The sequence below is a fragment of the Thunnus maccoyii genome, chromosome 4 (genome assembly GCF_910596095.1).
Source record: "Thunnus maccoyii chromosome 4, fThuMac1.1, whole genome shotgun sequence".
NCBI classification, from domain to species: domain Eukaryota; kingdom Metazoa; phylum Chordata; class Actinopteri; order Scombriformes; family Scombridae; genus Thunnus; species Thunnus maccoyii.
This window is the reverse complement of record NC_056536.1, coordinates 32,388,354-32,405,278: the sequence shown is the minus strand read 5'-3', so window position 1 is coordinate 32,405,278 and position 16,925 is coordinate 32,388,354. Positions and strand designations below refer to the sequence as shown.

Here is a 16,925-nt window from a genome sequence, read left to right as displayed (position 1 = left end):
AGCAACTTCAACTTGACTTGGATGATTTCGAGGATGCATAAGCATGCAGCGCTGGCCCTTTGAATGAGCTGCAAGAGCTATAAGGGTGAAGAGGACGTGAGAAGACTTTTATCCGTATTGATATTATGTGTAGGCCTATTTGTTATATTCTGATGTAGTAATAAGTGTGAAACTCATTATCTATTTTTGTTTGTTTAAATGTGTTTTAGTCATGTTGTTTAGTTTTTGAGTTTATTCTGAGCTCTGATATGTACAAAGGATTATCAAATGATAAAAGGAGGGAATGTAAAAGAAAACTGAATCACAGGTTATCATTTGATGTATTTCTTCAATATATCATACATGTTTCAGACAGTGTTTAAGTTCAGTTTAGTGTTAGTTAGTGTTTCACACATGTTCTAAATTCCTCTGTGCTATATATATTCTAAACTTAGTTCTTTGCTGTGTAAGATGAGGCAGTTGTGTGTTTAACAGTTAAGTTTATTCTGTTATACCCTTACCTGAGCCAGTGATAAGATAAACTGTAGTTATGTAGATGTTTATGTGTAAAACTGATAAGCTTTAGAGGATAGTGTGGTTTGTCCTTAATTTAATATAGCAGGGATGTTATTTTGTGATGCTACTTGGTGCATGCTTATGTACTGTCATATATGGTCGTAAAGAAAGACTGTTCCTAGGTTAGCTGAACTTCTGACCTATGTTTCTATCTGAGGGTTGGTTGCTGACCTGTAAGGTTAGTAAGCAGATGTCATAAATTCTGTACAAGTAGTATTTAAGGGACTGGTTAAGTGCCAACCTTTCAGACAAAGAAAAGATAGCTAGGTGGTACGTATTCTTTGTCTCCAGAACTATGATGCATTATACTTCTGATTGTATTATTTGATTACACTATTTCATAACCTGACAATGCTCTCTTGTGTGTTTATTGAGTGATCTGCAATTTCCCATTACAAGAAACAACAGCATGTAGATTACTTTAATAATAATAATAATAACAATAACAATAATAATAATAACAACAACAACAACAACAATAATAATAAAGTCATATTTTTAAGTATTATTATTACTAGTATTATCAGTATTATTATCAGTAGTATCATCAGTATCATCAGTATTATCAGTAGTATTATCAGTAGTATCATCAGAAGTATTATCAGTTTTATCAGTAGTATTATCAGTAGTATTATTACTAGTATTATCAGTATTATTATCAGTATTATCAGTATTATTATCAGTAGTATTATCAGTAGTATCATCAGAAGTATTATCAGTATTATCAGTAGTATTATCAGTAGTATTATTACTAGTATTATCAGTATTATTATCAGTATTATCAGTATTATTATCAGTATTATTATCAGTATTATTATCAGTAGTATTATCAGTATTATCAGTAGTATTATCAGTATTATTATCAGTATTATCAGTATTATTATCAGTAGTATTATCAGTATTATCAGTAGTATTATCAGTAGTATTATTACTAGTATTATCAGTATTATTATCAGTATTATCAGTATTATTATCAGTAGTATTATCAGTAGTATTATCAGTATTATCAGTAGTATTATCAGTAGTATTATTACTAGTATTATCAGTATTATCAGTATTATTATCAGTATTATTATCAGTATTATCAGTAGTATTATCAGTATTATCAGTAGTATTATCAGTAGTATTATTACTAGTATTATCAGTATTATTATCAGTAGTATTATCAGTAGTATTATTACTAGTATTATCAGTATTATTATCAGTAGTATTATCAGTAGTATTATTACTAGTATTATCAGTATTATTATCAGTAGTATTATCAGTAGTATTATTACTAGTATTATCAGTATTATCAGTATTATTATCAGTATTATTATCAGTATTATTATCAGTAGTATTATCAGTATTATTATCAGTATTATTATCAGTATTATTATCAGTATTATCAGTAGTATTATCAGTAGTATTATTACTAGTATTATCAGTATTATTATCAGTATTATCAGTAGTATTATCAGTATTATTATCAGTATTATCAGTATTATTATCAGTATTATCAGTAGTATTATCAGTAGTATTATTACTAGTATTATCAGTATTATTATCAGTAGTATTATCAGTAGTATCATCAGTAGTATTATCAGTATTATTATCAGTATTATCAGTATTATCATCAGTATTATTATCAGTATTATTATCAGTATTATCAGTAGTATTATCAGTATTATTATCAGTATTATTATCAGTATTATTATCAGTATTATCAGTAGTATTATCAGTAGTATTATTACTAGTATTATCAGTATTATTATCAGTATTATCAGTAGTATTATCAGTAGTATTATTACTAGTATTATCAGTATTATTATCAGTAGTATTATCAGTAGTATCATCAGTAGTATTATCAGTAGTATTATTACTAGTATTATCAGTATTATTATCAGTAGTATTATCAGTAGTATTATCAGTATTATCAGTAGTATTATCAGTAGTATTATTACTAGTATTATCAGTATTATTATCAGTATTATTATCAGTAGTATCATCAGTAGTATCATCAGTAGTATTATTACTAGTATTATCAGTATTATCATCAGTATTATCATCAGTAGTATCATCAGTAGTGTCATCAGCAGTATTATCAGTAGTATTATTACTAGTATTATCAGTATTATTATCAGTAGTATTATCAGTAGTATTATCAGTATTATCAGTAGTATTATCAGTAGTATTATTACTAGTATTATCAGTATTATTATCAGTATTATTATCAGTAGTATCATCAGTAGTATCATCAGTAGTATTATCAGTAGTATTATTACTAGTATTATCAGTATTATCATCAGTATTATCATCAGTAGTATCATCAGTAGTGTCATCAGCAGTATTATCAGTAGTATTATTACTAGTATTATCAGTATCATCAGTAGTATCATCAGTATTATCAGTATCATCAGTAGTATCATCAGTAGTATCATCAGTAGTATCATCAGTAGTATTATCAGTAGTATCATCAGTAGTATTATTACTAGTGTTATCAGTAGTATTATTACTAGTATTATCAGTAGTATTATTACTAGTATTATCAGTATCATCAGTAGTATCATCAGTAGTATCATCAGCAGTATTATCAGTAGTATTATTACTAGTGTTATCAGTAGTATCATCAGTAGTATCATCAGTAGTATCATCAGTAGTATTATCGGTAGTATTATTACTAGTATTATCAGTATTATCAGTAGTATTATCAGTATCATCAGTAGTATCATCAGTAGTATTATCAGTATTATCATCAGTAGTATTATTACTAGTGTTATCAGTAGTATCATCAGTAGTATCATCAGTAGTATCATCAGTAGTATTATTACTAGTGTTATCAGTAGTATCATCAGTAGTATCATCAGTATCATCAGTAGTATCATCAGTAGTATCATCAGTAGTATCATCAGTAGTATTATCGGTAGTATTATTACTAGTATTATCAGTATTATCAGTAGTATTATCAGTATCATCAGTAGTATCATCAGTAGTATCATCAGTAGTATCAGTATTATCATCAGTAGTATCATCAGTGTTATCAGTGTTATCAGTAGTATCATCAGTAGTATCATCAGTAGTATCAGTATTATCATCAGTAGTATTATCAGTAGTATTATTAGTAGTATAATCAGTAGTATTATGGGCAGTACCTTGTCGTAGTAGTATCTCAGCGCTCGGCTCAGTTTGTCGTAGTTCATGTTGTGTTTGTTCTTGCGGAGCCCCCATAGTCGCGCCACCTCCTCGGCGTCCAGCAGCTTGAACTCTCCTTCGTCGCCCGTCCAGGAGATCAGGTGACGCTGCCGCTGGTCCTCCAGCAGGTGGAGCAGGAACTGCCACAGCGTGATGGACGGGTCCATGGCTGAAAGACACACAGACACACAGACAGACTGAGTTTTGGGATCAATACTAAATCGATACTCCTCATTTTGAGGAATAAAAAACAAACAAAACCCGTTTTTAGTGTAACAAAATAAACCAAACTTCTTTAAAACACACAATTCATCCGTCTAACAGATGCAGGCAGATTAACAAATGCAAAGGTGGACAGACAGACAGATGAATGAAACGGTGACTGAAGTCTGGTGTAAAACTGCCACAGCATCATGGATGAAGAGACAGAAACATGCACACATACACACACACACACACATGCACACACACACAGTGGATCGACTCTAACGAGTGCTCCTCATGTCAGAGTGAACCCCTGACCAGCCCTCCTGGAAAGGTCAACATAAAACAGATTACAGTGAGAGAGATGCCGGTCAGGCATGCAAATGAGCCTCATTACCATCGGCTGACCTGTTACGTAACTAACCTATCAAACACCTAGGAAACCATCGCCATGGTGAGAGACCTTTTATCAATGGTAACCAAGGGGAAAAGTACGGCGTGCGAGAGAGACGTATAAAACAGACAACAGAGAGGTTTGGAGAGGCTGCAGCAGTTCGTCCTGAAACAGGCAGGACAATATTAAAATATACGACTATTCTGGCTCCGTTCTTCCTGCTCTGTGAAAACCGCACAGCTTTCATTCATTCAAACCTTTATTTATACAAGGTAGGACATTGAAAGAGAGCTTGCTTTTTCAAGGTTGCCCAGATTACAAGTATAAAATAAAAGAAACAATAAAAGCAAAAGCACATAATATGAAACTTAAACACACACATTCACACAGCAGTCATATGTCAGCTAAAAGATGTTTGTAATGATTAAAAGAGATCAGACTATCTCCTGCAAGTTGTTGCATGTGTGTGAAACATCATATTTAAAAGCCATTTTCCCAATTTCAGCGCTAACCAACACATTGATATTCAAGGACCAAACAGTTTTTGGGACCCAGTGCGGTGTGAAATTGAACTAAAATTAATAAAACATGTCAGGTACCCAGGAAGTTTGCCAGGGAGAGCTTTGTGTATAAATAGGATGCAACGCTGTGGTCTTCTCACAGCTCACATAAAGAATCTAACGACGCGCTCTGAAGTCGTCCCCGTTATGAACCTGAATGATAGACTGCATCCAGAGAGGTCTGAGAGGTGCAGATAAATCACATCACCACAGTCCAGAACAGATAAAAAAAAAGGCTGACTGAACACTTTGCTTTCTATAATTTTTGGTTAATACGAACCTTATTTCTATAACAGATGCCAATTTTGCTTTTAAAGACTTAGTGTTGACATTTCATCAGTGTTTTTTTTTTTTTTTAAGTAAAACTTGTCGTCTATCCAGAAACAAAAAGGTATTTATGAGAGGACGCTCTTTCAATCGGTGTCAAATTAAGCATGATGTGATATTTACTTCAGTACATGATTTAAGGATAATATTGTAAGCTTCAGCATGCAATATTACAACAACACAGTCCTCCTCCTGTGCAAAAAATGTATTTAAAAGTTTAGGGAGGAGGACTAAATAGTTGATTTGGCAAACGTCAAAAGGTTAGAAGTGTTGATCAGAGAGACGTACAAATCAAGTTTATGTTTTGCAGACCTGTTACGAATGTGTTTTTCCGTGCTGAGAGTGCATTAAAGTTATTTCAGAGTGAGTAAATATTGTTCAGTATTTGATTTTCATGTGTATTATTTGTCCAGGATGTTTCATTTTACACAAAGTCACAAAGTCATCTTGATTAAACAATCTTGATCAAACATCTTGGGCCTGTTTCACATGTATTTGCTAAACAACTGTTATAGCAAATACATGTGAACAGTATGTTTTAATTAAGACTAAAAATAAGAGTGTATAGAACATGTAGAGCTGATGATTTACATACTGTGATTATAACAAATACATACATACATACATGAAATGTGTAATAGAAAAGCTGCTATTTCTGCAGTGGCTCCTGACTGGTAAACCTGCAAATAACACTGTAATACAAAGGTTGAACACTGAAAGAGGTTTTTCTTGCCATAATAATTCCTACAGGCAAAACTCTAAGCTAATATGAAGCTAATATGAAGCTTCAGCGTCCAAATGAGTCAAATCAAGTAGATATCTTTCAACGTTACAGTCTTTTTAGTGCCAAAGTCCCTCTTTTTGTTACTATACTTCCACCTGCAGCTCAACAGGGAAACACTGTCCGAGGAAACACAAAGAGGGACTTTGATGCTAAAAAGACTGTAAATGTGTCAGATATCCACTTGATATGACTAACTCAGACTGCTGAAGCTGAATAAATGACTGTGTGGACACACTGTGGATTTTATCCTCCATCACTTCCATTGAAAACACATTTGAAGGATCTTTTAATATCCAGTATGAACAGGAGGAATGATTACAGCGAGGAAAACCTCTTTCACTGTTCATATGGACACCTGACTGCTGCTTTAACACACACTGGAAAAAATTGTGAACCTGTAATTTAGTATAATTCTATTCACTGTCGTTCTGTGGCTTCAGCACCTGCTGCTTTTATTTTATTTTTCCTAGGATGGTGAAGTCTTGTCCCGCCCTACTCTGCCTCTGATTGGTTTACTGTGATATTATCACCCTAATCAACCTCGCTGCTAAAGGTTTGTTTCAACAGAGAAGTTTTAGATGATTCACTAAGCAAAATATCAGTAATATTCTAGAAAGTCAGGTGACAAGTGTTGGAAATCTGAGAAATATTAGTATTAGTTATTTATTTCTTTTTGTTTTCATTTGGTTCTTTTATATATATATGTATATAAGCTTCACATCAACTTTTAAATGCATTTTTGTCCTCCATCACTTCCATTGTAAGGTCATTATGAAGGGATCTAATGGTCAGTATGAACAGGATTGATTACAGCCAGAAAAACAGGTTTCAATGTTAATCTGGGCTCCTGACTGTTGAAAAACTTGAAAAACTGTGAACTCCTCCTTTAAAATCGGCTTAATTCTAAAATGTTGTTTTCGAGCAAAAAAAATACACATTTACACGCTCTGGAGGCCGCAGTTTACAGGGGAGAAAAACACAGTTTTAGTCTGGATGGAAGAAGAAAACGGAGAGAGAAGGATGTGTTTATGGATTCAGGCGGCTCAGTGTGGACGTGGTCTGTGTCTGGAGGGGAGGGGACGTTTGAACACCACCTGCTGCTCAGTGATTTTAATCCAGTCTCTCTCTCTCTGTTTACGGCTCATTTTCACCTCCAACCCAAGAATAATTACAGCTGCAATGACCCGACTGTTTTGTTTTTTTTCCAGTGAACTCTCTGCTCCTCCGTGTAATTTAAATCCCATCTGGAGCGACGTCCTTGTGTTTTAAAACGAATCTCTTTTATCATTTTGTTGTGAAATCTGTTTTTATGTGAAAAAGAAGGAAATTTAAGAAATGTTTTTGCTAATCTGATAGATGGAAAACATGCTAACACTAACATAGAGGAATGTTTGGGAACAAATATCAGGAGAACAAGACCGTAATTGTTCACATTTTGACTAATAATATCCATAAATAGTCTGCTGAATCAGCTGTTAGCAGCTCCTGTTTGCAGTGTAACATGGATGTAGAGACAACTATCATTAGCTTACTGTGATACTGAAGAAAACAAGTTCTGCAACCTCTGTTTTTTCTCTGATTTCTAAGAGGATTTATGGAGGTTTATTGGCGATAATGATATCCTCCGGAGGCATAAGTCACACTGAATGATATGAATATGTGTTTCATGGCTGTGTGTTAAGATTTATTATGACTCAGAGAAGAAGAATGAATGTTAATCTCATGTGAATGAGGCTTAGACGTCACAAAACTTACGATGTCCGGTCAGTTTTCATTGACTAAAAATAAGTTAATTTGACTAAAATTTACACTCATGTCAATGTCCTGATTCTAGTTTATAAAAACCAAACCTGTAATCTTATTATTATCATCTAATGTGGACAACAAGCAGCGACTGACATATAATTAGAATCCAATCAACTGTGACGCCCAAATCAAATTTATAACCAGCCTGAAAGATGTCACGAATGTTTCCGCCTTCGTAAACCCGCGGGGCTGACAGCTCGGCTTGTTCTCCCGCATCTGACTGACAGTTTGTCTTTGTGTTTAAGCAAATGTTCGGTTTGTTCAGTAATAACAGAGTAGAAGCGTCAGTAGAAGCCTCGGTGTGTCCTTTACTTCCTGTCAGTGAGAGAGAGAACCTGAACCTGATCTCTGCAGCGAGATTCACACATGAAGACAGAAAAACACATCAGGTACAAGGACACTGTGTGTGTGTGTGTGTGTGTGTGTGTGTGTGTGTGTGTGTGTGTGTGTGTGTGTGTGTGTGTGTGAGCGCGCGCGTGTGTGTGTGTATGTGTGTGTGTGTGTGTGCAGCAGCTTATCTCTGTCCTCCAGCCGTCTCTATGACAAAAGGTAGAAACTGTTTATGTTTTACTTCCACAGAGACAGTTTATGGAGCTGCATGCTGCTTTTAATCCCAGGCTGGTTCACCTCATACTGGGAGTTGACCAGTACAACTGTACACAGCTACAAACAAACAGGAAATCTGATTAAAAAACAAACTAGGGTGAAGACTGGTTATCAAGACTCAGTTCTGAGACAGCTGCAAATTTATAACAACAATAAAGCTAGTGGTATAAGCTTGCTTTATTCAAAAACAACAAAACTACAAACACAATCTACAAAACTACAGACTAAAAGAGTACAGAGCAAAACTACAAAACTGAAAACAAAAACTAAGAAGAAAGACTATAAAACCACAAAGACTACAAACCTACAGACCTAAACTACAGACACAGACTACAAATCAGAAACACGCCTTGTGCTTGTTTGCCTCTGCAAACCAGTCATGTTGCAGTTTACATGTCTGTAAAAAAACTCACTGATTTTCTCTGACAGCTGTTATTACGAACGGCTGCACATCTAAAACAGCACAATAACTCAAATTAAAGATGAAGTCAACCATCATCGCCGTGATATCTCAGGGTTTTCCCTGCTTATCTGACTCAAAGGCCTTTTATTACTAGTATTATTAGCCGCCGCTTACTGACTATTTGTTTTATTATTTGATTATACTCTATCATATTACTTTATTACTTTGTTATTATTTTATTATGCATTTGTCTCTAGGAGCCTCCAGTGTCTGAGGACTACGAGGTAACTCAGAAACGGAAACGGCTTCCTGAATGGAAACGTCGATACAACTTCACAGAATATGATGCTGATGCCGAGATAATGCTGACATGTGCCAACAAAAGCAAACGACACATTGTTTGTTGGTGTGAACGGAAACAAAACAAGGGTGAGAACACTACCAAGTCATCTTCTGACCTCAGCTCACTTTGACTGTGAAAAGGTTCTCAACGTACAGGTCAATCCCGAGAAAGCAGCTCTGCCCGTCTGTCTTCGAGGGATGGACGAAGACGTTACAGAGACACTTAAACTATTCAATATATCCTACTATGTGGCCAAAAAGAGGAATCATTCAGAAAATAACACCAATAAAAACAACCAAGCTTGAAGCACATTCATTCAGAACGTCGCTCAGACAGAAGATCTGGAGGACAAGAACAAGTCTGCAAGACTTTTCTCCATCATGTCAGATACCTCCGTTGGTCCACGCAGGGTCAAGAGATCATTTACATCACCTTTGTGGACAACAGGCTACCTGATAACAACATGGTAAACATGGTGACTACAGCATGCCAACAGCCAGAGCATCATAGACGCCATCATTACCGGTCTTACCCAAGGTTTGTTAGGTTCGGGTGTGATGGTGCCTCAGTAACATCAGGTCAAAAGAACGGCGTGGCTGCCAGATGTGGATCCCTTGTGAGCATATGGTCACCGTCTTGAGCTTGCAGTGTTAGACAGCATGAAGTCTATCCCGCTGCCAAACATAAACTGTGAGCTCAAGACTGTGGCAAACGCACTAAGAATCCATCTAGTCAAACCAGGAAGCATCGATGGTATGAGGTGACACACACTGCACGCCTTAAAAGCACTTCTCAGGAACTATCTAGTCATCCTTGTCCATTTTGAGAACCATCCAACCCAAGAGGGCTGAAACAGTACAAGGTCCTCTTCATCCATCTTATTTTGGGCATCCTCAGTGAACTGAAACACCGGAACCTTCTCTGTCAGATACAGATGGTTTCAGACGGGCTGCAGACGACTACTCTTGTAGCCATGCAGGTAAACAAAATAAATAGTTGGGAAAATAATCTCCCCGTAAGCTGATTCTGTGCTACATGTTTATCTTCATTAATTGTGACAGTGAGGTTTTCATGTGTTTCAGACAGCTCCAGGCCAGCGGCTACAGCACTTCCTGGAAGAAGTGGGACCACTTCCTGGAAGAAGTGGGACCACTTCCTGGGTACTCTGACGCGCAGCTCAACAGGAAACAGGTGGATGATGACGACTTCCACAAGGTAAAAAAGAAACTAATCGATACCTTTGGTGACTATGTCCCGACACAGTTCAGCAGCCTTAATGAATGACCCTGTTTGACCTTTGCAACTGGCCAGAGGACATCACTGACCTCGCTACCTTTGTTCCTGACTGACCTCAAGACCTTTGTCACTCACTTTCAGGACGTCCTTGAGGCATGCACAGACTTTAAGTGCATTAAAGAAGCCAAACAGGAGCGGCTTGACCTCAAAGTAGTCGTGCATCAACATTTCAGGCATCAGGAGTTGAGCCTCAGGTGTTGCGGCAGAGTTTTCTACAAGGTGCTGAAGGACGACACACGAGGTCGATCATGGAGGTCACGCTTGTGTTCCTTATGTCAACATCTCGCTGTGAGCGTAACTTCTCCTGCATGAAAAGGATAAAGTCTGAGTGGAGAGGGTCACCGTCTAATGAAATGCTGAACTCTCTCCTCCACGTCTCTATCCATGACCCAGAGGATGAAGACTATGATGAAGACTATGAAACGGTGAAAAATTAACAGCTGTTATAATTTCCCAGGTGACTTCAGACCTTTTTTGCTTTACTTAAACGATAAAGGCTTTCTTACCTAATATTGAGACCCCATTAGAGCTGCAACTAATTAATCTGCTGATTCTTTTCTCAATAAATTGTTTTGAACAAAGAGGCGGAGGTTTGCACATCCCTTCAGAGCTGCAACTAACAATCACTTTCATTATCAGTTAATCTGCAAGTTGTTTTTCTCAGTCAACTGTTTTGTCTATAAAACATCAGAAAACAGTCAAAGGTGACGTCTTCATTCTTTGTTTTTGTTTGACCAACAGTCTCAAACTCAAAGATATTCAGTTTACTGTCATATATGACAAAGAAAAGCATTAAATCATCACATTAAAGAAGCTGCAACCAGCAAATATTTGGATTTTTTTAAGTTAAAAAACTATTAATCCACTATCAAAATAGTTGTTAATTAATTTTCTGTCAATGAACTAATCAATTAATCGACTTATCTAGAGCTGGGACGATTAGTCGATCATAAGAAAATTAATCAGCTGTCTGAAACAACTTTATTGATAACATGTGTTATATTTGACAGTCAGTTGAATCGACTAAACTAAATCACTGCAGTTTGAGATGAAACTGTTCGTTTGTAGTTTTTAAGGCTGTGAAGCGAACGAGAAGCAGAGAAAACTGAACGTCTTTAAGTGACAGAAAGACAGAAACACTGAAAGACAGACAGAAAGACGGAGAGGAAGTACCAAACCGCCGAGAGTACTTTCCCCACCAGAGAAGAAGAGTGTGGTTTCCTGTCTACTTCCTGTCCCACTGTGGTTTCTCTGCTTCCTGACATCCATCTGTCAGTCAGTCGACACAAATCTATTGAACAGCAGGAGACCTGAACACACCAGGGACTGACAAATACTACTGACAGTAGTACTACTACTGATGGTACTACTACTGATGATACTACAGTTCCCCGTCGTTCCTTGCTGTCCTCTTCCTGCCTGCAGTTTTTCTGTCACTCCTCGGATCTTCCACACACATGAGATGTGCCGTCGCGTCATTTCTCACGAACACTATTTTAACACTCACATGAGAACACGTGTCAGCGTTGCCATGACAACGTGTGAATATTACACCCCTGACCTGAATCAGTCTCTGTAATGAGGTCGGGATTCACATATTTCAACACCAGTCGGTGATTAACCGAGTTTCAATCCCATTTCTCAGTAATGTACATTGACAAATATAATTAACTCATTTTTCTCATTATAGAAACAAGACGATACGTTTCTTTTTACTTTACAATTCAAATCTAAAACTCTTGGACTCATTTAGAGCTACAACAATTAGTCGACTATTTTTATTAGTCGAGCGACAGAAAATTAAGTATTTTGATGACTGAATAACTGTTCAGTGAGTCGTTTTTTTGGTCTTTTTTTTAAGGAAAAATGTGAATATTTGGTGGTGGCAGCTTCTCAAATGTGAATATTTGAATCCTTTATGTGTCAAACATGACAGTAATCTGAATATCGTTGGGTTTCTGACAGTTAATCAGACAGAACAAGATATTTACATTTTAACCTTATTGAGTCTTTTCAGGTAGTTTGTTTAGTGCAGAATGAAAAACATGTTCTATTTTTATTTCACTCAGCGTAGGAACAAAACTAATTTATACTGTTTTATGCAACAATAGATATAAGTTAGTATGTCAGAACTATTTCTACTGAACTAAACAGACATGTTAGATGTTTTAGTGAAGTCTACGTGTCTTGACTCATTTTCCTTTTTCGCTGCAGGGAAAAAACAGTGTTTGTTCTTCACTGGACAGCTGTGCTGCAGCTGCAGAAGCTGAAGTACAAACAACACAGTGGAAATAATGTTAACTCTATTTTATCATCCATCATTTATCTGAAAGTGAACTTTACTGCGGCGGTGGCGGCGGCAGGCGCGGGCAGAGCGCTCCTTCTCGAGTAGGGCTGCGACAAATAGTCAATTCATTAATTAGTCGATCGGGAGAAAATTAAATGTGAGGTTTTACTGCTTTTCTTTGTCATATAGGATAATAATACAAATGTCATTATGTTTTTAGGAGGGGCCGAGGACAAAAAAATACTAAATCATGCTCTTGATTTATCAGATTTCACCCTCGCCGTGGATCACTTGGCTTTCATAAGGCTTTATTTTTATCTTGGACTCAGATATGCGGATATACTCTTAACATAACACTGTGTTATCTCTGAGGTCCATTATGTTATCAGATAATGGATTTTTTTGCCGTAAACTCAGCTTCAGGGCTGTGAACATGGATGTATGTTATACTCTCTGATGGAGCGCTTCATGGATCAGTAACTGACACGTACATCCATGAACTGACGCTACAGTGGAAACGTCTTCTTTGTTGGCTTCTTCAAAGTTAAGGCTGACTGACAAAATTATAAATTCGAGAGCACAGACTCCAAAAGGTTTTGAACTGTTGGTCAGAAAAAACAAGGAATTTAAAGCCATCACCTCGGACTTTACATTATTACGGGCATTTTTACACATTCTGACATTTCACAGACTAAATGATTAATCGCTTAATCTACGAAATGTCACAAAATAATTTCCTAACACCCGAGGTATTAGTAATAGAGCTGCAACAGTTAGTCAATTAATCAATTAGTCAACTGGCAGATCATTATGATAATCGATTTATCATTTTAGATGAAGCCTGTTTCCCAAAAGTCCAAGATGACGTCCTCAAATGTCTTGTTTTGTCCACAACCCAAAGATATTCACTTTACTGTCATAGAGGACTAAAGAAACCAGAAAATATTCACATTTGAGAAGCTGGAACCAGAGAACTTAGACTAAGACTTAGAACTAAGAAAATGACTCAAAACGATGAATCGATTATCAGAATAGTCGGTGACTGATTTAACGGTTGGCAACTAATCGATAAAACTAAACCATGTTAGGAGACATAATCTGACCTCAGTACTCCTAAAATCCTGGTTCAGGTGTTTCACTGTGAAATCACACCTGTAGCCACATTCACAAACTGACCCGGTTTAGTGTGAACCTGCTCTCATGCTGCAAGTTTCAACACGCTGCTGTCTGGATCCAAACCTGCAGTTAATATCATGAGAGAACCTGCTTCAACATCCCACCTCAGCACACACACAGAGCTGCTGCAGGCCTCAGCTGCCGCCACACACCTGTTGCAATAACACTACTGCTGCTGCTGATTCTTCCCTCCAAGCTGCACAGCAACACATGCAGGGCTGCAACACAAACACACACAGCATGAACCCTCCATCAGCAGCACATCTCTCACCGTTTATCAGCGGGTTTGAATCCATCTTCAAGGGGGAATGTTCAGTCTTGTTTCTTCTGTTTCCTGTGTCCCAGCAGACTCACACCTCCTCCATGCTGCTGTGTTGTTGTCTGTCTGTGTGTTTGTGTGTCTGTCTTGTTAGCGGGGTTGTCGGAGCAGTTTGCAGCTGTCAGAGCCGGGCTGAGGAGGCTGAGGAGGCGACGTTCAGCAGCTTCTGACCCGACCTGCTGGCGTTATGTAACCGCTCCGAGCTGCTGCCAGGCTCCCCTGCCTCCATGCTAACAACACACTACACCGACAGCACCGAAAATTAAAAGTTAGCTCAGCTATTAAAACAAACAAACAAACAAAAAACCACCCAAAAAGTATGTTTCAGAAATCAATTAACTGACGCGTTTACAGTCTTTCGCCGCACATAAGTTGGTGCCAATTATGACGAACGGTATAAATTGATGTCTAATTGCTTTGTATTAACATAAAAATCTAAGTTAAGTCCTTTTCTGCGGATGTTATCTACATGTTGGGGTGTTTTTCTCTCCGCTGCATCCCCGCTGTCAGAGCCTGGATGAGAGCTAACTAGCAGGCTAACTAGCAATGCTAACGCTGCCGGGCTAACGCGTATTTTGGCGGTTAAATTGTGCTTTTTGTCTTCTCGTTGGATTCCGGAGCAGCCATTTAAACGTCAGTCTGCTGGTGGTCTTTTTAAACTTCACAAAGTTTTCTCCAAGTCCATGTTTCCCGGGGGATAAAGCTGTTAGCCTAGCCTAGCCTAGCCTAGCCTAGCCTTGCTGCTGTGACAGCTCCCCCCCCCCCCGCCTTCCTCTCCTGCGTCAGCCCCCAAACAGCGCTGCCGACTGCGGACAGGAGCCGCAGAGTTCACCGGAGAGCCTCCAGAGTCCTCCGACGCGGAGAAAAAGTAGTTTGTAAAATCCGCCTGATTGTTTATTCGCGTCTTGTGGACTAAAACATCCACCATTAGAGGCTAAATTCATCACTTAGGAGTGTTTTCCCAGTTTCTTCCTGTTTGGACGGACGCCCCCTCAGTACTTTTTACCACAGTCAAGCTAACTGTGATGTAAACAAACAAACTTCCGGTCATGAGTTTGTAAGGAAAAGTCTCCAAATTAGTCAAAAAGGTCATGACCTTCATCCTTCACCTCAGTAAAAGTACATAAGTATTATGAGCTTGATGTAGTTAAAGTATTGCAGTAAAAGTACATAAGTATTATGAGCTTGATGTAGTTAAAGTATTGCAGTAAAAGTACATAAGTATTATGAGCTTGATGTAGTTAAAGTATTGCAGTAAAAGTAGTGGTTTGGTCCCTCTGACTGATATATTATTATATATGACATCATTAGATTATTAATAATGAAGAATCAGTGTTAGAGCAGCATGTTACTGTTGTAGCTGCTGGAGGTGGAGCTAGTTTACACTACTTTATATACAGTTAGCTAGTTTAGTCCAGTGGTTCCCAACCTAGGGGTCGGGCCCCTCCAAAGGGTCAGCAGATAAATCTGAGGGGTGGTGAGATGATTAATGGGAGAGGAAAGAAGAAAAAACAAAGATATAAAGTAAATATTGGATCATTTGAACATATATTGAAATGAAAGCATGTTTAGAAGTTTAGAGGGAAAAATCTGTCTCAAAAATTTAATTTATGATTATAATAACAAACATTGATCAGCAGTAGTGTTTTAAATAGAATCAGATCACTCCCAGGATTTGATTTTAAACAGAAATCCGAATAATGAATCAAAAATATAATTTATTCTCATCAGCAAATGTGAACTTTACTGACTTGTTGAAAAGCCTGCAGAGTTTTTCTTTTTCCACTTTGCTTCTTTCAGTTTTATTTAAAACAAACATTTGAGCACAGCTGGACTGGATTTAATCTGATCAGAATCAGAATAACTTCATTGATCTCTGCAGGGAAATGACTTTGTTACAATTGCTCAACATGCAGTTATGAAAGAGGAAGTAAATAAATAAAAAGGTAAAATCTGCTATGAAGTAGAATAGTAATAATAAATGTGCAAAAAGTAATGTGTGAGGTAGAATCACAGTGTGGACAAAAGAGCAAAAACCAAAACGTGCAAAGTAGATGAACAGTAATTTAACAATAAAGTAACAGTAAATTAATAAAAATCACTATTTGGTGGAGCTGTTAACAACTCATAGACATGTGAAATGTGACCCCGACTACACACTGCTTTTTGTAAGACGTCAAAAGACAAAAAGGTTGGAAACCACTGGTTTCATCTTTAACAATGTGTTGTATTTTAAAAGCTTGTTATATTATCCATTGTGTCAAATCTTCATCTGAAAAGTAACTAAAGCTGTCAAATAAATGTAGTGGAGTAGAAAGTACAATATTTCCATCTGAAATGTAGAAAGTAGCATCACATGGAAATACTCAAGTAAAGTACAAGTACCTCAACATTGTACTTAAGTACAGTACTTGAGTAAATGTACTTAGTTACTTATTCATATGATTTTTTTAGTTTACAAATAGTCTGTTTAAGGACTCATTTTGATATCTTTTATATATATTTTATATAGTCTTCGAGGTGCTCAGAATCATATAAAGTGTAAACATCTTCACTTCAGTGACAGCTCACATGTGATAGGGTCAAAAGCTCCAGTAAGAGGACCTTGAGTTGAGATTGTTGTCAAATGCTGTTTCCAGGGTGACGAATAAACCTCAAAAAAACACTAAATAATTGGAAATGAAATTAAAGGAG

At 37.0% G+C, this 16,925-nt stretch overlaps 1 protein-coding gene across 1 annotated transcript in view; it reads right to left on the bottom strand.

Annotated features, from left to right (window-relative positions):
* Positions 1-15,269, bottom strand: part of elk1 (ETS transcription factor ELK1) — a 45,741-nt gene extending 30,472 nt beyond the window's left edge. The window contains exons 1-2 of the mRNA XM_042409407.1: positions 14,184-15,269; positions 3,687-3,895 (exon numbers count right to left, since the gene is read on the bottom strand). Of these exons, the coding sequence (XP_042265341.1) occupies positions 3,687-3,895; positions 14,184-14,208 (234 nt within the window). The 5' untranslated portion in view covers positions 14,209-15,269. The remainder of the gene's footprint in view (positions 1-3,686; positions 3,896-14,183) is intronic.
* Between the last annotated feature and the right edge of the window lie 1,656 nt (positions 15,270-16,925).